Source organism: Notothenia rossii, assembly GCF_949606895.1.
Source record: "Notothenia rossii genome assembly, chromosome: 5".
In the NCBI taxonomy this organism is placed as follows: domain Eukaryota; kingdom Metazoa; phylum Chordata; class Actinopteri; order Perciformes; family Nototheniidae; genus Notothenia; species Notothenia rossii.
In genome coordinates, this window is record NC_136903.1 from 77714508 (window position 1) to 77740890 (window position 26383).

The following is a 26383-nucleotide window of genomic DNA, read 5'->3' on the forward strand; positions in this document are numbered from 1 at the left end:
GTATAGTTTGAGCACTTCATAAAGAAAGACACACAACCGGTGTAATCGAAAATCACACTGGAGAGAGTGAGTGCGAACTATTTGCCTGTGTACAATGTATGTCATATAAAAAGACAATTTCACAAACAAAATAATATAAAATCTTTAGATAATTCACTTCTCCTAGACTGGCCATTTGTCTGCTCCACTTCCTATCAATGCCCTGCAGTCTACTGGCTGTGCTCTTGGGTATATTTGGGAATGAAACAAGGCTTATTCCCGGTCGCCCCAGTGCTGCTTCCTGTAATACTCAGGGCGCTATAGTGACTACACTCCTGAGTCCTGACTAGCTGACTTCAAAGGCCCTCAGTGGGGTGATTTGCTTTGGACTGTACAGAAATTGCAGCTCACAAAAGAACAGAAAGCCCCTGTATTTTAGGCATTACATAATGAAGGATCGGAATCAAGCAACAGCTAGACTCAAATAAGTAATTTGGGCTTTCTGTTGCACTACAAAGGGATTCCAATCAATATGTTCATTTAGTGGATTTACTGCACACGCCGACACATGTTAGACCGCCAGTAGCACTGCACACATATCTTTTCTAGGACATATAATAATGATATTGTTATCTAAAAAATATTAACATTTAATGTAAATTACTAATTATTGTTCATTGAATGTATTTAATTGCACTTTTTTTTTTTTCTAGTTTGTACAGTTTCAGAAAAAAATAGCTACCGATTAGTTCACTTTCTCCATAAAGATTATGCAACGTAAGGTTGGCATTGATGTGATAAGTTAAGTCATTTTAATATCTTGTGGAGACAACATTTAAAAAAAAAAAAAAAGAAGCTTTTTTATGAACAATTAGTATATAAACACTTACATGTGTGCACAAACTGTTTTCTTGTATCTCTCATGGAAAGACACACAATTATGCAGCACATTTGCAGCTGTCCATGGTGCTGAAGTGACACAACTGGGCAACATTTAAGCCCAAAGCAGGACATATAATAGCTAGTGCAGCGATGGAGAAACATTCACAACTGGGTGGGATGTAAGTTTATATATATGACTGACTATTGGCTAAAGGCACAACCATATTGGAATCTGAGTCTACTTACGGTATTTTCTTTCTCAGGGATTTGTTTAGATTCACGTTGTGTCTTTGATACAGACGCAATTAAGAGCCTCGTCATTCAACTGCAGCCGGGCTGTATTATGTAAATGAGAATTAAGTCATCCCACCACCTTCGATTTTTGGACTGTTGAGCTTGTTTTGACCTATAAATAAACAAATCCTTAAAGCATTAATGAGTGTCGCGTGGGATATTTTCTTTTCACATATATCAGGACGGGGGGGGGGGGGGGGGGGTACCCCTTTGCACCCAGGGCCAATTCAACCTTCAATTTGATCTCAACTTCAAAGTTCAAACCATGTAGTTTCATGACTTCATCTTGCATGATTGCAATGCTATCGCAGTAGGAACATCTATCCACGGCAAGACAGAAAAATGTTTTCTTTATAGTCTATGTTTTATATCTACAGTATAGTCGTTATCTTTAACGCAACAATTATAATTTTGTTTTTTTTCTCATATGCACTGTCCATCGCTGCTCTGCTATACACAGGCACACAGCCATTTGTTGTTTATGTGTATGACGTGTTTTTAAAGTGGAAAGTATTTATTTCTATCTGAATTCACGTCTATTCAAATCAGCAGGGGTTTATGTGCTGATCAGATTCATCAATTCATATCAGACGAAAATTAGACTTGTATATCGGAACCTTTTTTGCCTCAAGGTAAAGAGAAGCTTGATTACGTTCCTCCAGATGGACGCAGCTATTAGCAGCTATTTGCATAAAGATTCCTCAGGCCAGGATTTCCTTTATTTGGAGAGCTCACTCATAAAGCAATGCTGCTCAAAATATGCAAAGAAAATAATCAAATGAACAGAAAGGTGCGATCAAATTACCAATCATTTTATGACTGGAGTTTTTGGCTGACTGAATAAATAATTGTCTCTCTCATTAACCCTGACTTAATCCTAACCAACCAACTAAAACATGTTATTAACTAAACAATGATTTGATTAACTACCCATGCAAGTGAGACGGTTGTTACCTTTTCTTCTTTCTTGGGTATTTCCACCTTCATAACACTTTAAAACCCTTAAAATGATGACTGGTCCCTTTGGCAGGCTAACTGAATTCCATTACTGTGATAATGCTTTGAGCAATGAGTGATGTTGCTGACTCAGCACCTCGTTATGGTCTCTGTCTTCATTTCCTGTTTCACGGCTCACAGTGGTGATGTATGAGCTCTGGGAGCTCAAGGTTATTTCTCTACTCAACGCTTCATTAACCTTCCCGGTACCTCTCGTTCACACATTTAACACGTTCATATTGTGCACGCACACTCATGTGCGAGCTTGATCTCATGAGGCAGGTCAAAAAGCACGACCTGCCTCAGCAATTAAAAAGTGTGTGGGGAAGTGAGTGCCTCCAAACAAATGACAAGACAGAATTTAAAGGTCACCTATTATGCAAAATCCACTTTGTCATGTCTTTTATACATAAACATGTGTCCCCTCTGTGTAAAGAGATTCTCAAAGTTTCAGGAAAAAAGATTTGCTCACTTTTTGAAAATGAGCTGATCAGATTTTGCCCACTCTATGATGTCATAACGATTTGTTGGCTGGTGTAACCATTAGCCAATCACCAACCAAGGTAACACCCCCCCCCCCACCTTATCACCTGAATCTCCTCCTAGAGCACCATTGTGTTCTTTTTAACTAAATATCTCTCAGAGGGGCGCGAAACGGGGCTGAAACAGAGGGGTTTATGGGATGCTGCAATGATCTGTTTGGTATTTGGAGCCAAATACTTCAGAGACATGTTTTGTATATATCTGAGACCTATAATATATTGATGAAAAACAGTATAATAGGGGACCTTTAAAGTCACTAAACTCACATTCTCCGCTGCTGTCTCCGGGGGGGTGGTAGAAGGAGAGTCCCAGGGAGATCAGGGCAGCGATCTCCAGGATGATGAGGGTGACGTCCTGCAGGGCCTCCCATACCAGCTGCAGGAAGGTTTTTGGCTTCTTTGGAGGTATCACGTTTTTACCATAGATTTCTTTCCTCTTGTCCAGGTCAGTTTGGTCACCTGCGAGACCTGAGACAGAGAGAGGGAGAAGGAGTTAGAGATGTGCTGATCAATTATCATCAAAGTGTGTCGGATGTTCTAACAGATGAGTTTAATGTTGTACATATTAAGGGTTAACACTACAGCAACCTGCATTTATTTTACATTAGAATAAAACAATATATATCATTTTTATTTTGATCCAAACGCAAAGAAATATCAGTTTAATTGCAAAGCTAAAAACTGCAGATATAATTTTCGTCTTTCTGAACATTTTTAGATTTTGTATAGTTTTGTATTAAGCTTTGTAATGGATCTTTTTTCTCTCTCTGCCTTTATTTGATCATTTTTGCTCTCACAGCACACACACCATCTCTAATTACCAGTTTGCAACATGATGGGCCTGGACTCTGCGCTCCTTATATCATTCTGCTCAGCAGATCAGGGCCTTGACCTCATCCACCTCCTCATACTCCATGAACTATTGCACATAAATATCTCTGGCTCTTTTATCTGAAAAACCTTCATTGCCTGAGGAACCTTTTACTTTTAGAATGCTGTCAAGAAAATAATGCTCGTGCAGTCGCTGAAATAATATGGCGAAAGGGTCTGTTACATCAGAGGGAATGCTTTGGCAAGAGCAACTTTGTTATGCAAATAGCATTAACACCAATGAATTGAGAAGCTTGCATGGAATTATCTTTGATTTGACTTGTTTTAATGATGCATTATGTAAACTTTCAATGTGGATGAATAAGAATCATAGAAGAATATGTTCTGTGAAGATTACAAATGGTATGTTAAATATGGACTACTCTACTTCTGTTCTTCATATTGACACATTTTCATATATTCAATCACATTTTCAAAGCTGCAAAATAGTATTGATTATTACCGATTTAGTTTTTAATTGACTGATGAAACATTTCATCTATAAAATCTCAGAATATAGTCATATATGTGATTCATAATCTCAGAGGTTTAGGCTTCATGATGAACAGTCAAAACACTTTTTCACTTTTGTATCAATACACTTGATAATACTCCGCAAATAGGCTTTACATCTTTAGTTGCCTCCATTTTTAGGGTTAGGTATCACATTACAAAGTCATTGTATTTCATATTAATTAGGGATGCTCCGATCGCCAATTTTGGGGCTGATCGCCGATCCGATCGAGTGGGCGGGGCCTATGGGGATCTTCCATTTAAAGTGATGTTTAAAACTCAGTTAATGGAGCTCATTCACTGGCGCTTCCACAAACAACTAACATAATTAGTTCTCTTTTCCTCTCTCCCTCTCCCTCTCTCTCTCTCCCTCTCATGACAGCCTGTCAGTATCTCATGAAGCTCACTGATCCAGTAATGAGTGACCTGACAGTGAAGAATAAATATATGTATAACTAGTTTAGCTAGTTCCAGAGGTAGATAAAATAGCTAAGTATGTTAGGTCTAACTCTCAGTGTGTGTTTCGCTCCGCTCACCGGCCCGTCACAGCGGGCGGAGCTGCAGGATGTCTGCTTCACACACACGTTGCATACCGCTATTTTATTGTCATTTTCGGACACCTTAAAATACTGCCAGACCGGTGAAGCCATTTTGGCGAGCTTGTTTTGCCGCGCACAGAGAAAAGTCTCATGTATTTTACGCCATGTGATCGGCTCTCACGATCGGCCTTTATAGAGAGCACCGATCGATCGGCAGAGAGTGAATATTGGCCGGTGGCCGATCGATCGGAGCATCCCGAATATTAATATTTGTACAATAATGATATTTACACAGAAACTCCTCTGAACTTTTAACTAAATCAAACCTTAAAAAATATATTTTCAGCCTGCTAACAACAATGCAAATGTGTGCTCTGTATATTCACATATTCTCTGGCTGCTCTTTTAGTGCAGAACCATTATCTGGTAGCTGAGCGCACACAGTGTGTGTGTTCAGAGTGTGTGTGTTCAGAGTGTGTGTGCTCACAGTGTGTGTGCTCACAGTGTGTGTATCCACAGTGTCTGTGTCGCTCTCTCTCACAACCACAGACATTACCCCAGCATTATGTCATGCATGGTGCGTCACCGGGTCTCCCAGGAGTGGCCCTGGATCGCACCTGATAACATCACTGCTGCACGCTGTTTCTTCACATTTGAATGCAAATGACTGTGAGCCCATTTATTACATGCAGAGAATAACTGATGATCAATATGCATCCCATGTCGGAGAAAGAGCAAAAAAGGGAATGACAGAGTGGTCGTGTGAAAAGCAGGAGAGTAAAGAGTTGACATTCCCTTGCTTGAATAAGGGAGCTGGAGCAACTGAGAGGGAGAAGGAGAGAAGGAGAGAAGGAGGGCATGCAGAAAAGCGAACAACTCCCAGCTCCTACGTAGGAGAATGCCCTGGTTACAAATAGATCAGTCTATAAATAGCCTCATTACCCATTCTCTTTTAATTGTCTCTGCGAGAGGACCTAGCATGCTATCCCATTGATCTCCACAGCACCCTGCCTCACATCACATACAAGCATGTCTGTGTGTCCATGCATGTGTGTATACGGCTCTGTGAGTCGTGACTGCCTGCACGTGCTTAGAGAGAGAGAGTGTGTGTGTGTGTGTGTGTGTGTGTGTGTGTGTGTGTGTGTGTGTGTGTGTGTGTGTGTGTGTGTGTGTGTGTGTGTGTGTGTGTGTGTGTGTGTGTGTGTGTGTGTGTATGTGTGTGTGTGTCTGTGTGTAATAAGGCTGGATAAGCATGTCGGCAGTTGCTTGCACTATTACACGGTAAAACGAGGTCATATAATCGGGCTTTAACCAGTTCCAGTTGGTTAGATTCACGCACATACAGTTAAATGCAATCTCCACCAGAACACATCTTTTATACATATCCATATTGTAGACCCCGCTTTTTCTTTTTAGATAGGTCATGTGCACATCAAATTGAACTTTCCCTCATATTTCTACCAATACCTAATGCACATAATAAAATAAAATATTCTACTCTGTATTTATATGTAGTTACAAAATGTAAATGCACCATTCTTTACATTAAAAATACAACATACTGCATACTCTTCACTGTGTCTGCCATGTGATAGGCTCCTCTGAGTGTTGGCGGCGCATCAGTTCAGCATGACATCTAGCCTTGTTAAATGCTTCAACTCCTTAAACGCCCTTGAGATGTAAGCCATTCTGTAATCAATCTCCTTAATCATGAAATACTCATTGCTTCCTGCAAAATCCTCTGCTATATTATCATTCCTTCCTGGATAGCTGATTGCAACGCTGCTTACAGTAAGATTCATTTGCCAGATTATGAAATATTGTAGGCTAAATACTGTCAGCCCACCTAACTGCTCTGGCAGGGGATTTTGAGGAGGCAGTGAAAGGGCAGAGGAGCAGTGGTGATACACAGATGAGTCACAACAGCCTCACACAGGATGAAGGGTGATTGCTAAGGAGTGTGTGTGCTACAGTCCATCAGCAAGTAATGCAGCCTGAACACACTTTATACGAGATGTACATAAAGAATAAAGGGGAATAAGAAACAATGCACTCTTGGTGCTGTTTAGCGGGTCATTTTCTATATGAAGTTATTTTTGAATAGTTTTTGGAAAGTCGACCTAGAGTATATCAACTAAAATAAGAGATGATGCCCTATGGTCATTAGTTTGAAGTCTTTTTAAGATTGTCAGCTTATTGACTTAAAATAAATAGTGGGCATGCCGGTGACTCAGCAGATTAAATAAAGCCATTTATTGTATCAGAAATGCATGATAGTTTGAATCTTGTTTATGGTTTTGGTTGCATTCCACTAAATCAGTCACTTCAAACTGAATACTAGCTAATAAAACAGTCATTCTTAATAATAAAACCCATTTGGTCATACTTGACTGTGAGCATTACATCGCTACATAGCTACAGAAATGTAAGTATGGTATTAATCATGAAAAGGACACGACTACAGCATAATTAATGAATATGGGCTTCTCTGGCTCCCTGGGAGCAGGGCAGAGAAGCTGCAGAGCTGCCTTTACTTCTGTGACTCTGTAATGAGCCTCTCTACTCTAAGATCAATTTAGAAACCTGACCATAAAGTCTGGCATAGGCACAACACTAATGTAATCATGATAAGATACTATGTCATTAAAAATACAATGATTAGACTTAGGGTTCAACTTTGGACTCTTTTCTTAATCGATGAAAGCCTCTTTTCCTCTCATGATTATTTGAGAGTAGGATGTGAAAGGTCTAAAGTGGAAAAACAGAATCACATTTATAACACTCAATCTGAATTATAAGTTCCACTAAAAGACTTCAGAAACATTATATGCGACCAAGGGTTTACAGATTGTATTTAAATTCAATGACCATCAAATCTAGAATTTCTCTCCTCCTCTTCTTCACTGTGCTTCCTCTATAATGTATGTCTGCTAATGCACTGATCTTCTCAACACAGCAGGGTTCTGCTTTAACAAATGACACCTACCTAGCATCCCGTTTCATAAACTAGGAAAAACTCAAACTTTACGCCATTCTTTCTGCAGGAGAGGAAATGGGATTTTTTTCAGTCAGGGAGCATGATGGCATATTTTAACAGTTGGTCCTTTTTTTTGTGCGTTTAAAAATAGATCTCCATGGAAACACTATGCAACCCACTCGTTGAGTGGAAATACCCGCAACTCTGAACCTCGGAGAATGTGTGAATATGTAAGTAAGTGTGTGTTCTGTGTTCAAGAGCACGTTTCAACAAAGACAATTATTAAATGGCGAGATGACCTCTAAATGTCCTTTCAAGATAAGCTTGTGGAGTGGAGCGGCAAACAAATCATATAAAATAAAAAAAATGTATATAATGGATTGGACAACACTCTTATATGCCTGACTTGGACCCAGCAGTATCTGCCCCCGCCCCCCGCACGGTTTGGTTCAACATCTCCCTGCTTGTCTGTTTGAACTTTGTTCCCCCCCCCCCCCCCTCACTCATAAAAATGTGAGCCACATTGTCCAAAACAAATCACCATGGCAACAGGGTTCTCCGAGGATGATGATGATCATCATCATCATGACGAAAAATATTGATGCCTTTTTCTGCAGCAAATCAATAGCTTCAACGTGTAACAGAGGGGGAAGACAGAGTGGTTGAAGTGTGACTCAGAGCACAAGAGAGTGAGAGAAAAAGAGTGGGCTGGATGTAGAGTAACTATGAATAATAACCCATCAGCAGCTAAAAGGTAGATCATTATCATGCTCTTATTAGAAGATGGAGTGATGGAGAAATGTGTCACAGTGTCCATGAGAATGACCTCCATAATTATGACACCATTTTATGCCATAAAGAGAGGATTGCAGTGGCGAACCGTCAGGGCCTTCAAGGTATTCAGAGAATACCCTGGAACACTCAGATAAAACAAACAAATTGATTTAATTATATAAATAACATCTAATAAAATGTATATAAAATGTATACAACATTAATAAATGAGAATGGTATCTGTGTAGTTGATCTGTAATATTACAGTGTTACGTTGATTTGTTTGTCCTTCTCCGACCATGCACTACGCATTTCAGTGGTTTTGTGTTAGAAAAGGCGGCGGGGGGTGTGTGTCTACAGAACGTCCAGTTGTGATAGACACGGTTCGCCACTGGAGGATTGTTACTCTGCGTACAAAGGCAGAATATCGTACAAAATATCTTCTTAAGGATCACATTAAGAAATGAATGTACTTATTTAATGATATGTGTAAGTAAATGACATACAAAGTAAAATACAATCAACTCTCCTGTACAATCAAAGCAGCTGTCAATCAAAGTTGTCAATCTAGACGTCCCTTGCCTTATAGCATTAAATAACTATTAAGATCTGAATGTATCAAAGAAAGAGCAACACTTGAAAATACATCAGCATGAGAAGAACAATGGAAAAGGAAAGAAACCATATTTTGGAAAGACATTTGCAGTGTGCAGTGACACTTTAGTTTGGGCCATGTGCTATCCGCTAACATGGAGGGGGAAGGTTTCGGACCAATACTGCAGCTGGCCACCAGGGGGCCGACACAATGTTTTGGTTTACTTTTTCCGTTTGGGTTGTGATGTCTTCCATCTATATATAAAGTAATTAGGAAAGACTTGTGTGCAGGGTGATAGCGAATGTATGGATGAGATAGAGAACTAGCAATCTATCTGTTAGCGTAGCAGCACAGTGGGAGCAAATGTTAGGCTAGATGTTGGTGAACAAGACCTACATGTAAGCCAAGGTCCATTGACTTGCCACTTACTGTACTAAAGTGATGGTGGTTAGCTGCAACAACTTTAGCCCAGGCTCACTTAAAGTGACCTATCATGCTATATTTAAATAATATAGTGTGGGAACATACATAAGGCATATTTATACTTTTTATTTTTCAAAATACCAAATAGATCATGCATTTTAGCCATTCCTCAGTTCGCTCAGTTTAACACTGTCTTTGCATGGGCTGATTATGTGAGAACAGCACCATCTACAGGCCTGGCATATGTACTACAGCGTCCCCAGCGCTTTCGAACGGCAATGTCCGTGGCTGTCTCCTCCTGATTGGTGGAGTTGGCCCAATAGCCGTAGCACCACTTCTGTGACGTCATAGAAGTGTTCAAATCTGGATCAGTCTGTATCAAATCCGTTGCAGCCCCTTTTTAAGAGATTTGGGTATGGAGGAAAAGAGAAAGGGTTGTTTCTGACACTTGGTGAGTTCCCTGGAACACCGGGGACACATATTCATGTATAAAAAAATGTACAAAAGTGCATTTTGCATGATAGGTCACCTTTAAGTTGGAGAGACCTTTTAAGGTGGACAAGCTGTGCATATCATTCTATGTAAGAGGGGTAGGAACAAACTGAAACCAGAGTTAAATGTCTTGTAATGACAATGCCACATAAACCTTTGCTTTAAATGCAGTTTCCAAGGTAATCGAGGTCTAAAGAAAATCCAGTGGATCAGAGAATAGGATGAGGATGCATTTAATCTAATCTTCATTTTAAGACAATAGTCGGAAATATGACATTTGAACAACCGATTCCTCTGAAGGGGGCCACACCCAGCAGCACAGCAGTTCCACCCAATGCTGAATGAAGACCTAATTAGAGAAACCAAGTCCTTTTTCACACTTAAATGCAATTGAGCTTGATGTCTTGGGGGGGGGGGAAACCTCAGGGGACTGATGTGAGTGCAGAGTTTGAAACAGCAGTCAAGAGGCGTCTTGTGTTCAGGGAGGGTTTCTTTAAGTTTTGTTTTAGCACTTTCTTATTTGGTGTTTTCTTTATTTATCAAATGATCAGTCTCTTTGCTTAGATCACTATGTGGTTTCGCACGCTCTGATTCTCTGACACTTCACAACCACGAGGATTGAGAGCGCACGAGGGCATGTCAGGAGGCAGGATCTCTCTGAGAGGACGAGTTGATTTGACATGTCTTCAGTGAAGCAAAACAGGCGAGCAGATAATACTGCACTGTATGTAAACAGATGAGAAAATACATTTTCTCTTTTCATGTGGAGATGCAGGGTCACAGGAAAACAAATAGATCTATTGTTCATTCCCCTACAGAGAGCCCCATCTGAAAGGTAATGGACTGGAAAGTGACACTGAGTAATTTCTGACACCATGTCTTTCCCTTATAGTGTACTCTATGTGTGTATGTTCATATGCGTGTGACACCATACTACAACCTATTATGGTGGGTTTATGCAGCCCAGTATCATATTGTAGATGAACTGTGCTACAAGATAATCTATCCGCAGATTTCCTTATTTTACTCAGGCAAAACGCCATTTTATTTGCTCGCATTAGCATTATTAGCATTAGCCCAGCGCACCAACAGAGAGAGACTAAGTTATGGCAACACAAAAGAAAACATAGGAACGGTGAAGTGATGAGGACGTGTCGGCGTTCTGGCGATTTACTCGGAAGCCAGTCCCCAACTCTGGGGGCTTCCGGCCGGGGACTTCGGGTGGCAGTATACGCCGTGAAGTGGTCTGCGGCCTGCCAGTAAACCCAAAGCAGAAGAAGAAGAAGAGGCGACATCAGCGGCTCCCTCTGGGACTTATTCCAGTGTGAACGCGATTTACTAGATAGTTCCAGGAAATAAAAGTTCTGGGGAAAAGTTCCGGGAACTATTCCTGGGAAAAGTACTTTTATACACAACAATCAGAGTTCCCCCTTTCTTTGGGCTCAACATGGTAACGGTGACACATCGACAGCTCAAAAACTGAAAAGAAGAGATATGGACACCACCACACTTCTCGATGATTGACAAGGACACTTATTGTGCCTTTAATTAGTGAGCTTTAAAGGAGCTGGTACTGTAGCCAAACCTTTGAATGGGGCATTCATCTTCAAAGATTATCATGCTTGTTTTCAGCTGAATACTTAATACATACATGAAAAACAGTGTTATAGGTATTTCTTTATGAAGACAAAGAAACCACTGAACATATATTTAGTGTGTTGTCCTTTTAAAGGCCGACAGTTTTCAAACGGTCTGCCGACAACCAAAATGAAATGTATGTTGCATTGCCAGAAAAAGATTATGCAGCTGTGTGTGTGTGTGTGTGTGTGTGTGTGTGTGTGTGTGTGTGTGTGTGTGTGTGTGTGTGTGTGTGTGTGTGTGTGTGTGTGTGTATTTATGTGAGTCTGTGGGGGCAGCTGTACAAGTGGGTGATTTTTGCTGTCACGCACTGAGCTCTATGAGTCTGACTCATGTGAGAAATGGCAGAGTGGAGTGAGAGAACACAGCTCACAGCTCTCTTTTTCACACACACACACACACACACACACACACACACACACACACACACACACACACACACACACACACACACACACACACACACACACACACACACACACACACACACACACACACACACACACACACACACACACACACACACACACACACACACACACACACACACACACACACACACACACACACACACACACACACACTTACTTATTATTCCTACTTTACAGTATATATGTCCATAGATGTTGCGGGGGAGTCTTGCACAGCTTTTGCATAAAAGACTAAATAATGCATCCCACATTCATTTGTACAAGCTATTTCCTTCTGAACCAAGTACACATGCTTTTTAGTTTCTATGACGATAATTCTTGCACTTTTATTTTATAATGTTGTGAAAAAAGGCTGATTATGTAATGTTACACCAGACAAAGAAACACAAAGAAACCTTTGATGTGGGTTGGTGTATGCTGCTCTTATCACAGAATGTAAATACCCAAAGGATTCGTTTACACTTCTTAGATAAAATGTTTTAGGTGACAGTCACACATGTACTGTAGGATGAAGGCTTCAGTGCATATGGCCATAATCCTAAAAAAGATACTATTGTGTTAAAATGCTGTGCATGCGAGATTCAGGTCACATTAGGCGTGTACATACCTGGTGCGTTTATCTAAAAAAAAACGATTGTATAAGTGCTATATTGTATCGGTTGGACCATGTGAGCAACATTGTAATTATAGATCTGTGTGGGGGTGTGTGTGTGTGTGTGTGTGTGTGTGTGTGTGTGTGTGTGTGTGTGTGTGTGTGTGTGTGTGTGTGTGTGTGTGTGTGTGTGTGTGTGTGTGTGTGTGTGTGTGTGTGTGTGTGTGTGTGTGTGTGTGTGTGTGTGTGTGTGTGTGTGTGTGTGTGTGTGTGTGTGTGTGTGTGTGTGGCAGAGAAAGCGTTAGTAAGAGTATGCCAGCGTGTTTACACAACTGCTTGATGATAAAGGGACAAAGAGCAACAGGGTCAGTGTCCTTCATCTTGTAATTCAAGAGAGATCAACCATTTATTCAATCAATCATTATTGCATCAACCCGGTAATGATCACTGGTATCTTTTATCAATCTATGTTCTGATAATTGTCGAGTAAACTAAATATCGGTCAATTCCAATTGTTTTACTTCTCTCTATGTATTTGTATTTATTTCTGTGGGTGTACCATTGCAACACCTACACTTAATTCTTTATAGGCTTAAGGCTTAATGTATCTGTTGATGACATTTGTTATGACGTCTTACAATTATTAAACTTGTAGACACTGTGATGATAGAATAAGAGCTGTTGCTATCCGGTAGCCTTTTAAACAGCTGTCTTTTCCTTTTTTTACGTTCTCACTTTCTCAGCACTTTCCTGCATATATTAAGGAAACACAACTGGTCCCTATTCCTTTGATGTGTAAGTCTGCAGTAAGCATATTTATATAGGAACTTTTGCATTTTTAACTGCACAACAATGTTGAAAGCTTCCATAACACTAATGATATGGAGCTAAACATTACTCTATATTCTCATTCACTAAATCTGAAAATAATTCCACATGGTTGACGGTAATGGCTTTTAAGGAAAGATTTGAATAATGCTATCTCAAATAACCCTGCAAGTCATTTTGGCTCTGTGGCTTTGATCAACATTGCACATTTAAAGCTGTAGTATTATCCTCTCATGCCCACACACGGCTACAAAGCGCACACACACACAGTGGACGCACAGTCCCACACACAGCTCAGCAGCCCTTTCCACCTGGCAGTGAAAAGGGAGAGCGCTCAGGGCCAAGAAGCTGAAAGGGAGAGTGACTGCGCTCTATCTGCTGTCTCCCATCTGGGTGTCAGTCTCTGGTTTCGCCCAGAGGCTCAGATAAGCTCTGGACACAATAAGGACAGCTATTAAAATTCAAACTACCAGAGAGAGTCATGAAATAGTCATGACCGGTAAGATAAATCTACACACTCGCATGTGCCCCTCATTAAACATCTTCTTGGAACTGCAGGGCGAATACAGTGTTGAGAGGAGATAATAGATAATAGGAATGATACTCGTGATTCATTTGAATATAAACTACTAATAATACACAATAATTGTAATTCAAATTTGGCATGATCCAATATTATAATTTATATTAAATATATTTAATAATCCAATACATTCTTGCAATAGCGCTTTAAAAACACTAACGCTGAACACTGAAGAACTGAGGTATTGATCTCTGCTGGCTTATGCAGTAGCACTTTGATCGAACTGTAATATGACTGAGCCAATGAAACCGCATCCAAAAAGTTCCATCTGCTGCACAAATGGATGCATCTCCTTTAATATTCCTGACATGGAACAGATGTACTCACGGTATTCAACACAATTGATTTTTCCAGATGCCACTAATGTAAGGCTAGAATTGGCAGGGTAATATTTCCGTCCCGTAAAGACTAAAATAAGACTTAGAATGCATGTCTTTTCCTCATAATAAATGTAATTTTAATCAACACTTAAGTGTCCTTAAGTACAGGATGAAAACACCTTTTAAAGTTTGATCATAGGTTATGTAAGCAGTTTCTAAATGAAGGTTCTGTTCAATCCAAAAGGTGTTGGACTATATGTTTTCACTGGATAGAATTGCAAGTTCAAGAAGGGAACTGTAGAAGCTGAAATGATGTGTTTGCACCAGTGTTCATTTCGTCAACAAAAACTATGACGAAAAAATGTTCTTACATGACTAAGACGAGACGATGACGAGCTAAAAATAGATTCTTGATAACGTAAACTATGACGAAATGTATATTTAGTTTTCGTTGACGAGAGGGGACTAAGGTGTTAATGGTGGACTATCGGACATTCAAAATGCAGCATATTTTCCCCCAAGTGTCCATCTTGTCTGTCAAAATGCATCTTACGTTTCTAACTTGCAATATAATTATGTCCGCTCTCTTCACTCCAGAAGAGCGATCTCCCTGTGTATCTCTGTTTGCGGGGGGCGGGGCCTAACATACATGCTGCAGCGGACACAGAGATCTGCCGGGGACGGAGCGTTCAGAGAGTATAGAGATACATTTTGACTAAAATGTCATTTTTCATCGACTAAAACGTTTTGAGTTTTCGTCGACTAAAACTAGACTAAAACTACGAAGGATAGGAATGACTAAAATGTTTTTGTCTAAAGACTAAGACTAAATAAAAAAACAGCTGCCAAAATTAACACTGGTTTGCACATTCGGCAGTGTTGGTGTTTGCTCTTGATCCCTTGGGTGAGAGTATATATGGTATATATGTGGCAGTACCCATATTCCCCCTGGCAAAACTAAACAGCTTTATTATCTCATTCATTTATGCTCATGAGCAAGGCGGGTATTTAAAAAGAAAAGGTAAAAAACTGACAGCAACAGTATTCATGTTCCTGCTTGGATGGAATGGAATATTCTCCAAATGATGGGCCAACCCAAAGTTAAAGGATAGCTGCTCCATGCCCTTGAGCAAGGCAAGGCTGGATCTGGTCCAAGACTGTATCTGTTTATGTGCCCTTGAGAGGGAAAAGCTGTCAGTCTGTTTTGGCAGCAGTGGTACCACCCTCGTTCTGCCCCACAGCGGGAGAAGAGAGAGCAGAGAGGTCAACTCAGGAAAAGAGCTGACATGGAGAGAAACAAGCCGGTTATAGCCCGGGACTCTGCATATTCAGCTGAAAGCATGAGCACGCCTGTCAACGGGCTATCCATACTCTTGGCTTGCAGCAGCCAGTTCAGATTCAGGACATTTGAGAGGACAACAGCCGAATGTAGATATATGACAGCGAGCTGAGACATTGGCAGCTTTCGGCACTGTATTTTAGAGCAATTGGCTTTGCTTAGGATGGACTTTCCAGGGGAGCAGGAGCTCAGTTAATTGTTTGCCTGGTGGTAGAATGAGGGGGGGGTCACAGGTTCAAAAGCACCTCTCCTACCCTACCTTTACACGCATTGTTAATGTAGACAGAAAAAAAAAAGGAAGTGGTGTCGATTACAATTTAAATAGGGAAATAAACGTTTACTTAACTTGTAGGAAGGGAGATTATTTGACGTCCCTGATAAGGATGCATTAGCTTTAAATTACCAAGTGTTTCAATTACTAAACTACAGCATTCAACATTGTGCCTTTATTCTTAAAAAATGCCATTGATACAATATTAGATCATAATAAAATAACAAAACGTTGACATCCATTGGAAATCACTTCCAGTCGGGTAGCTTTACGCGATAGCTTGATGTTTGTTCGGATATGATTGAAAGTGTAGCTTAAGGATTTTTACAATTAACAGTTGAAATGTTTTCTTGCTGTAGGTGGATGCTTCTTTTACATAAACACATTAAAGTTGATTGAGCACATGTTTTATTCAGCCATGTATTGCTTTACAGTCAGTTTTGAGACTAACTACCACATATATTTTTTACATTTCCAGTCATGCACCCTGAGTTCCTATCTGTACACTAGTAGAATACACTCACACAGGCAGACGTAGTGTATACTGTTCTGAGTCAGAGCCAGGCTCCTTGGGAGCAGGCCAACATGGTCTGGTTTTTGGCATCTGTCCTCTTAATTCAGTCAGGCATCTCTTGGGACAGCTGACTTCACTGCCGGCCATGTCCAGACAATTATTGCTGCTTGATTTGTTTAGACCAATGTGTTCGAAAACAAGATAGAAACATAAATAAATATACTTTATGTGCTGCACAGAATATTAGCGACAATATTAACAACATTCTTCTTTGCATTGGAAACCATTTCAGCACCTAGAACTCAACTTTAGCTTGGCTTGTTCTCATCTATTGTAAATGAATCTTAAGGGAACTTGAAAGGAACCACTGTTAATAAAAAGAGGGAAAGCTTTCAGATTATAATGCACACAACAGAAATGAGGCTTGCTTTACAGAAGGGATGTTTTTCAGGTGACATCTCAAGAAATACATTTTGTTTGATGCAAGACCTTGTTTAATCCCTGTATGGGAAACCAGCCCACAGCGTGTGTGTCTCTAGGCAGTAAGCATACCCTTATATAAAAGCCCAAGCATTTGAAAAGTGATTGCACTTTAAAAACACCTCGCAGCGGAATTGTTCACGTTATTATTATGTTCTACCTTAAACTCCTTTTCGTATTATGTTGCTTTTCAAATGCGGCATACAAAAGCTTTATCAGACGCCCTTGCATCTTTCTTAGTTCTGAGGTTGGCGAAACTGTCCTTTATTTTAGAAATACATCAAATCTGCAGCAACAATTGCAAAAAACTAGTTTTTTTGCTTTACAATAACTGATCAAGCTTTCAGGTTCAAATGTGAGTGCAGTGAAACATCTTGAAACTGATATTTTTCACAGTATCCGGAGTTGACAGTAGTCATTTTGCAACAAAGGAGGAAGTCAGATGGCATAGAGCCAAAAGGTCTGCTTAGATGGAGGTTGGGTTGGATAAATTGGTCATTAAACCAAATCATTTCACCCAGGAGGCCGCTGCGCAGAAACGTTGACGTGGTTATGTAACAAAATTAGTGACGTAGAAAACATTGAATCATTTTATTCCCAACATATCTTACTATTTCTGTTGCATAGATAGACTACAAAAGAGTTGTTTGTTTAACTTTAAAAGATTTACCACACATTGTTGGGTATTCACAGCAAACCATAAAAACAGTGGGTGGCATAAATACAGGTAAAAACCACTAGATGCTACGTCATAGATCCGTCCTATAGATTGCAGGTTTAAAGATCAAGTTAAAAAACAACCTGTAGCAAAGAAAACACACCAACCAGAGATCCCAATCTGACGTGTGTGTGTACACCTCCTGGCCACACGGAATGCAAGTGCCTCTCAGTTTAGTGCTAATAACTGATCTAGAAGTATCAATACAATTGTTGCAACAATCAATAAAATGTAGAAGCTAAACAACTCCTGAAGACTTCCACATCGTCTTTCCCGCGGTGAATCTTCTTAGTATTGCATTTAGAGTGCAATTACAGCGTGATTAACCACTGTGCCACAATACTGTTTGAGCAGTGCCTCAAGGTCACCGCCACTACACTGCACGACACCTGCGTGAGTAGTGGCATGTATTTTACGGTGTGTTTGTGCGCGTCTGCCTAAGGTGAAGTGTTGCTCCCTCCCAGAGCAAAATGGCTGTATATCACTTATAATCTGTCCTCTGAGAGCCAGCTCTCTCTCGTCTTTACTTCCTCCTATTCTATCCTCTCTCTTTCTACCTCATCCATTCCTTTTACAGAGTCATTAGGGGAGGGGAGGATGGGGGAGGGTGGAGAGGAGAGAAACAGAGGAGGAGAAGGAGCTGCAGAGCCGGAGAAATGGTCCTTATTAAAGAGACTGCATGAGAGAGATCCCTTGTGGGGCAGAGATTAAATAGACTGCGTCAGAGGGGAACACGCTCGCGGAGGACGTGATAAGGGTGACCATCAGGCAGTGAGGGATGGATGGAGGGAGGAGGAGAAAGGGAAGAAGGAGAAAAAAGCGATCAAGGACCAATAGACAAGAAGAATGAAGAAGAGGAAGAGAAGGAACAGCCAAGCCGGTCTCATTTCCGACCTGTCACATAGAGACACTTGGTCATGACCCTTAGGCCACACTTTTTAACACGTTGGGCAGCCCTGCGCGGAAATATATGACACTCCACTACTGTCGCCTCAGACAAGCTGTGAATTTGAATGTTATACTTGGGTGTATTAGATCCACTGGCTAAGATTTAATAAAAGGATGTGGTTTGGAATAAAATCTTTTTTTTGTTTACCTAAGGAGTCTTAACATTGAGTTTTGTTTTTGTAATAAGGGAAAGAAACAGGGGGTTTTACTTCTGGAGCAATTGTTGTTGATGTTGAGCATCTAGTATTACCACGGATGTATTTATATTGAAGTTCCTTTGAAGCCTGGTGCATCATAAGTGGGTATCAGTCACATGACGACGCGCCTGTGTTTGGCGCCCTGGGAGTGAGACCGGGCCCGACGACCGGGCTGAGATAAGAAGAGCAGAAGGTGCAGAAATGTGGAAGCACAGCACACAGACTGAAATGTGGACTTTATTTCAAGGGAGGGATATAAAAAGAATAGACGGAACACAGGGAGGAGGTGGGTGTGAATGAAGAGAAATGAGAAAGAAAGGCGATGAAATGAGAGAGGTGTTTAAACCAAACTGCAGTCACAGAGAGGAGAGAGGGAGAAGGTTAGAAGAGGTGGATGACAGATGAGGCGGGCTAACTGTTTCCTGAGTTATGTATAGAATTCATAAAGGCCTCGTCATGGGAGCGGTACGGCACATAGCGGGTGAGATATGTGGGAGGAGGAAAGAAAGTGGAATAGGCACAACACTGTCTTCATATTAAAGAGGGACATAACAGTGCTGTGTATTAAAGAGGTGGACCGCTGTATCAGCAAGAGGAGGTAACAGCGGAATAGAACAAAAGAAAGATAGGTGTACATTTGACTCTTTTTGACTATCCTTCATTTGTCCCATCTTATATCTTTGTCTTGCTTCACCTCCAATTTTGGTCTTTTCATTGTTGCCTACCACACACAAAACATATTTACACTGGTGTCCTTGTGTACGTGCGTGCGTGTGGTATCGAGTCTCATTCAGATAAACAAGTGGTCAACCTCAGGGAGCGAAATGTTATCAAAAGAACCACCAACATTCTCCTGCCATGGGAAATACCCACAGCGTGTATTATCATTAATACTGCCACAAACAGCAGGTGTATTCCCCTCAGGGACCTGCGATGAGCACAACTGTCTCCAATAAAGAGACTCCGACATTTCTGCAAGCACACTTGGCAATGCTCAATGGCAAAATAATTGTCCCTTAAGTGCGTTTTCAAAGAGAAATATATGAATAACTGTCAAAAATGTATCTGCTGCCTTTCTGGTGTTTTATTGAGTTCATATTTTAAGGACAACATTATTTAGATTCACAACTGGTGTGCTACTTTGCCAGCACTACTACCATTGTTACAAACTAAATAAAAGAAGTGAGAGTAGAAGAGAGAGATGATGAAGGTTATAGATGTAGAGCAGGACTATTTCGTACACCGGCCCACTGGGAAACCAGTGACCGACCAGCACACTGAAATAGAAATGGGAGCAGAGGAGAGAGATATGGTGTGGTGAGACTTGAGAAAGAGAGAGAGAGAGAGAGAGAGAGAGAGAGAGAGAGAGAGAGAGACAGAGAGAGAGAGGGAGAGAGGGAGGGAAGGTGGAAGGCTGATGAGAAGGAGGTCTAGAGGGGACATTAATGATAGAAAGAGGATTTGAGTGAAATGTAATCCATGATAACGTTGTGAAGTGGAAGGACCTTTTTGTCTTTTTATAAAGTGTTAAAGGAATAGTTTGTCATTTAAAAACCTAAAAAACCAGGAAATATGTACCGAAGCTGGCGCCTATTACTGTAACAGTTTGGCAATTCAATAGGTTATGGCCATTAGTTTGAATCCTTTTGACATTGTTGCTTAATTTTTTTTCTCTACTTTCTAAATACAATAATCCCCATTAGCCCCAAATGCTGTTGCTATGGAGAAGGGTACAGCCAGTATTGGTTTCTACAAAGTTTAACATTCCCATCCTTTGTGCCATTAGCCATATGAGTCCAAAAAAGCACCATGAAAGTTTCAGTTGTTTAAACATTGTATTGTGTAGATATTTCTTACACAGTCGTTGTTTCTTCTTCTGTAATTATTAAACGGTGGGAGTCTCATGCACATCGAAAAGCCAGACACACCTGCTATTGTCTACACACACAATTAAGGGACTTCTATTTTAGGAGCCTGTTGGAGGGTGTGGAAGAGGAGATGAATGGGAGACATAAGGTTTTGGTGTCTATATTATTAACCTGGCATGGACAACAATTCATATTTAAGTCTTGATACAGATTACATGTAAACATAAGGTAAACATTCTTATATTAGGTTGAAGATGATTACATGCTCCAGATAGTTTTGCTGCACTTGTGATAATTGTAAGAATCTAACCAAAAAGCTGCTGATAGGATATCTGTATGTTGGGGGGGATGTGATGTCGAGGAAGATTTGTAGGTGGTGGAGGTGAAGTGTGTGTGGTGGGAGGCAAATCATCCTCCAAAGGGAAGATCAGCTGAACATGTGACTTTGTTTAAAGTCAAACTAATGGAATGTTTATAGCAAACTTGAAATTATATAAAAGGTGACTGGCAGATATCAGGCCGAATGTGTAGGCATGCTGGTGGGTGTTCTGCTTTAGATTACAATACTATTAGGCTTAAGTTATAATACTATTAGGCTTAGTGTACTTTATATAGCCACAAAATACAATATGGGACAGAGTGGCGCAGTGGGCTGTGCGTTTATCATCAGATCAAGGTGACGTTGGGGAACTCCAGTTCGAAACCCGCCCCCGCCACAGCTGTGTCTGTAAAGCCGCTGTGTCCTTGGGCAAGAAACTTGAATTTGCTCCTGTGGGTATTGTCCACAGTACATGACCGTTCCATGTGTGTAATGTGTATTTGTAAAGCGCTTTGAGCATCTGGAAAAGCGCTATAATAAATGTAAGGAGTTAATATCTGATATGTATCATATTAAGCTGAGAGCAAGCTATTGGTGATGCATTTTTTTTTCAATTACGGATTACCCAAATGTGATATATCCATTTTAGAGGCTTTACACAGTTTTTCAGTGAGATATACAGACTGCTTGTATATAATGTGGCTCCACACGTATTTTCTTCTCAGACCCCGTACGGGTTTCGCTCAGAACCCCCTTCCCTCCCTTTCTCACCACATCAAAGACTATCGATGCCCTAAGCACCTCTTCATCTTCCCAACCCTGGAGGACGGCTTCGTTGTGCTGCAGCTCTTGAATGTCTACAGTAAAGAAAATAGTTCAAGGGGGAGTACTTTTTCTTCTTTCTCGGGAGAAGCAGGCCTTTTCTCGTAAACTAAGCAATTGCCTTACATCCCATCTGGCCTCTGAGTGACGTTCACCCGCTTGATGCCTGAGGGAAACCCTAGCTTCTTCACCCCGCAGTCACCTACAAGGCAACACTTAGGTAACTACACGCTGGGTGCCGATATAAAGAACAAGGGGATGTTTGTGTTCAACCTCAATTCATGTGCAAAACTATGGGTTTGGAAAATGATGTATCTAAAGGGGTCATTAAATCTTTAAAAATCATTGATTGACATAATAATGCTCAAAGAAATGTGTTAAAGGAAGCTTCTTTAATGTCCTGAAACATATAGATTGTTACAAACTTTAAAATATGTTTTCCCAAATATAGCTATTGCATTGCATGCGTCATGTTGTTGTTCTTTGCATAATGTGTGCCGTGTGAGCTTTAGCAGTTTATAATTCATTTTATTTCCATTCATTGACTGCTCCCGAATGTACCAGTGGCCTGGTGCCCATTCGATCTAAATGCATGTGATTGAGAGTGAGACCTCTTAACTGGGTGCATAGTTGTACGATCCAGAGTCATTACATATACAGTATATGCTGCGTATTGGACTACAATATAGATTTTCATGTTAGTATCATGAGAGAGGGCTTGGATAGGCTACACTATAAGGGCTATTCGATCAACCGTGTAGGGCCTCATACCATCAAACTCAGCTCGATGGGACACATACCCACTACACACAACACACATGATGACAGCAAGCAATACAGAATACCTTCAAGGATAATTACCACGATCGTATTTCGAAGGTAACATATGTTCTGTGGGGCAACCATTCACCCACAAGGGGATCCACTCAGCGTGAACACCTGGGGTCGCGAATGCAAATAGCAACACCAGATACCATTGCTCGGTTTCAACTAAGTGAACGTTTCAATGAACGTAATAGTATTTATCTTAACAATAAATAATTATAATCATGGAGGAGACAAGAAGAGCATTGTGCTTGTTTGCAGTAGCAACATCGTGTCAAACTATTCAATGGAAGCTCCTCATTGGTCGACACGGAGGACCAACAGAAACACAATGAATTCTTGTGAATCCACTATATTCCAACATATCATTATTATATAACACACATTTGCAATTGCAGTGTTTTGAATAATTCATGTGTCTATACAAGTGTAATTACTTTCATTTTAGTTGTATTGCAAGTCTACAGGCTGTGATCCTGAATTAGTTTTAAGCGCAGTAATACAATTGAATGTTTGTGTATCTAATCAGGATGCACATGTGAATGGGATAATGAAATTATAATTGTGTCTGTTATGATCATTTTCATTGCTACTTCAAATTCAGTTTCCTTTCTCTATTGCTATATCACTGCAGGCATTCTTTCACAATGGTGCTGCAAATGGTGACAAGCAATAGGCACGGCATCTGAGACAATGTTCATCATCATTTTTCTTTTCTGCCCAATTCGATAGATCTTTATTCAACTCTTGTGACACGGAAGATTTTGTAAATGTACTCTGCCGTGGTCTTGCTGCAGGCATTACAAGCGACTGACCCAGAAGTGGTTCTATTGGATGAGAAGACCAGGGAACACAATCCTCTCCGGCTATCAACCTATTATGTTACAGGTTACCTCTGATGTCACACAGTTGACACTACATGAATACTAATCATTGATCCCTACAACAGGGACGGTGGGTGGATGAATATAACGGGGATCTAAATATTCAATATGCAGGTGAATCCATTAGAGAGGTCTGGTTTGTGTATGCTTGCTTTACTAAGCAACAGAAAATTAATGTATGCAATATGTAAATCAAGTAAAGGTCAGGTCATTTAACAGTATATGCATTGCAATAACAATGGATATCATTACCTGGATCAGGTGGGTAAGTCAGAAAATACATGTTAAGGGATTAATCAAGCGTGTTAAAATATAACTAAACTACCCTACATCAGTTAGATCTTTTTTTAAATGGAAAGGGGAAATACCTTTCATTTGCAGAGCAGAAATAAATATCCACTGTATTTTCAATGTGATTGACTCAATGTGAAATAATAGGAGATAGGTGCTTTACATGTTTCCTATATATGTATTACTGCTTTCACACTAAGTACATCATTTCAGACGCCAAATCAGATCCCACGTGGCCAAAACCTCTAACATGTAGACCCAGAAACATGCTCCTTAATAAGGCTCTGGCTGATTGGCTGATGGGATGGAAGAATGACAAGGGAGGATGTAGTGGGTGGCAGGGAGGGGGGACTTGTATGGAGGCAGAAGACTTAGAGGGGTGCTTAACTGTCCAGAGAGATTTTGATGCATAATACTGTCACACTGTGCATTTCTTAAGATGCCTTACAATGTTTCTCAGCTTATACCATTGATCCTATGAAGAAGGTGCACCAAATAAATAAGGATCCCCACACAAACCAACAGTTAACGTCTAACACCAATCTTGAGACTGGCTCAACATACAGCAGAACACATCCATATGAGATCCGTCATATGATACACACCAGTGCACAGTGCACACACTTTCACATGCACACCAAAGCACATACAGAGACAAGCAACGGGTCTTACCTTCTGTGGGTGAGGTTTTCAGTCGTTTGCACAGCCCCTCTGTGCCAGTGTAGTCGTCCTGGATCTTGACCACCGCCTCTGGGCCCCGCATTTCCATCAAGGAGCGCAGCTCCATGACCGAGCAACCAAAGCCCGCCTCATGGTTGCCCTCATTTATTTGGTTCTTGGCATAAAAATCGCTGTTCGACATGTCCCCCATGATGACAGCTAATCAAGTCAGTTAGATAAGTGTTTGTTATTGCTTAAAGGTCAATCAAAAAGAGAGATGAGCTCAGTCTCATCCAAACAAAATCCAAAATAGGTATGAGGCAGGCATCAAAAACTAAAAAAAGGGAAATTAGAATGTCACTAAGGTAAAGGAGGCAGGTAGAGAGATTAAAAAAGGAGGGGGAATCCGAGGGGATCAATCGATAAGCAGCTTCTCTTTTTCAGAGAGACTGTCAGAAATCTTCCCACCAAAAAACCATCAAAGAGAAGAAACTGAAGAGGAGAAAGAGCAGCAGAGAACGAGGAGAGGAGGGGATGACGGAACACAAGTGAGGAGCATCCAGGTGAGTGTTGGACAGCCCCACTGGTCAGGTCCTGAGAAGGGAAACGTTGCCGGTTGCAAGTCCTGTCGGTCTCAGGCTCACCACGGCTGCAGTCCAGACCCGCTCCATGTGTGGCTTCCCATTCTTGCTTTTCTGCTGTTACCTCCACTGCCTCTCTGTCTCTACATGGTGGTCTTCCCCATCACTGCTACAGAGAGAGAGAAGAAGAGAGAGAGGGGTGAATTCGAGAGATGAATTCAAAGAGGACAGAAGGTGAGGGAGGAGGAGGAGGAGGAGGAGGAGGAGGAGGAGGGAGAGAAACAGAAAGAGAGCACAAGAATGAGCGGTGCGTTCTCAGAGCAGGGGTGTCTGCAGCAGTAGATGGTGCACGGCTGAAGGACAGCCTCTCCTGGCTGCTGCAGTGACTGTGGCTCTGATGTCTCTATCTACTGCTGCTACTGGTGATGCTAACCTCATTGTGAGGACACACCGACTGCTAGAGAGAAAGAGAGAGGGAGAGACAGAGAGAGAGAGAGAGAGGGAGAGAGAGAGGAGGGCGGAGAGAGGAGGATGCTCCGTTCTGGTGCAGAGCGGAGAGGAGTTGTGCGCTTGCGGGAGGCTGGGGCTGCTCTGACGACAAAGCGGAGAGGCAGCACGTAACGCTGCGCTGTCACAGGGAGGATGGGCTGAGCTGTTGCTGCTATCTCCCCTCAAGTTCTCCTCCTTCTCTCAGAGTGAGTGACCTCTCCTCTGCAGTCCCTCAATCTCAGTGATCCCTTTCTCTCTGCCAGTTGTCTTTTAATACCTTACATTAATGATTTCACTCCATGTCTCCTGCCCTCTGGCCTCAGAACGGCACTCGGCTCAGAGAAGAGACTTTTACTGTGTTAAGGTGCTACACTGTCATTTCATGGATTAAGATAAGTCAAAGTCTGTGAGCATTTTACATCACCTGCAAGCATAGCACTACTGTGGAATACATTCATAGAAAGAGGCTGGCTGACACTTGAGATGACCAATACAAGCAGTCAATTGATCCATCATCCTAAACTCTTTTTTCTTCCTTACCCTGTCTGTGGCACCCCATCATTTATTCTTACTGAAGATGTACATATTTAAAACAGATCATGCATTATGAACTACACTAAAGTTAAGAGAAAATTACTCAAGCAGCCATGGTTGAAGAAACGATTGGTGTTGTAGTGAGTTTTCAGCACCAGGACAATAAATAACAGTGCCACTGTTCATGGTAATAAATTAAGCGACATGTCACTATACAGTGTGTAATGCTGACCATCATTGTAGTGTTCTTTATATGTAAGAAGTCTATGGCACAGAGGAATCAGCCGCACAAGCAATATGTATTCATGTTAAAGGGATTGGTTCAGACAAATCTTCACAAATGATGGTCTTGTTAAGGTACAGTTTGTCCTATTT

The 26383-nt window shown here is 41.0% G+C and overlaps 1 protein-coding gene across 10 annotated transcripts in view; it reads right to left on the reverse strand.

Annotated features, from left to right (window-relative positions):
* The window catches only part of atp2b2 (ATPase plasma membrane Ca2+ transporting 2), a 118782-nt gene that overhangs the window by 40396 nt on the left and 52003 nt on the right, over positions 1-26383 (reverse strand). For 3 of the 10 annotated variants that reach the window (XM_079684894.1, XM_079684902.1, XM_079684898.1), the window contains exons 1-2: positions 24417-25561; positions 2961-3161 (exon numbers count right to left, since the gene is read on the reverse strand). In XM_079684894.1, coding sequence (XP_079541020.1) covers positions 2961-3161; positions 24417-24615 — 400 coding nt within the window. In that variant the 5' untranslated portion in view covers positions 24616-25561. Of the gene's footprint in view, positions 1-2960; positions 3162-24416; positions 25562-26383 lie in introns of those variants that run through there. The other 7 variants (XM_079684901.1, XM_079684897.1, XM_079684896.1 and 4 more) reach the window with 3 other exon arrangements.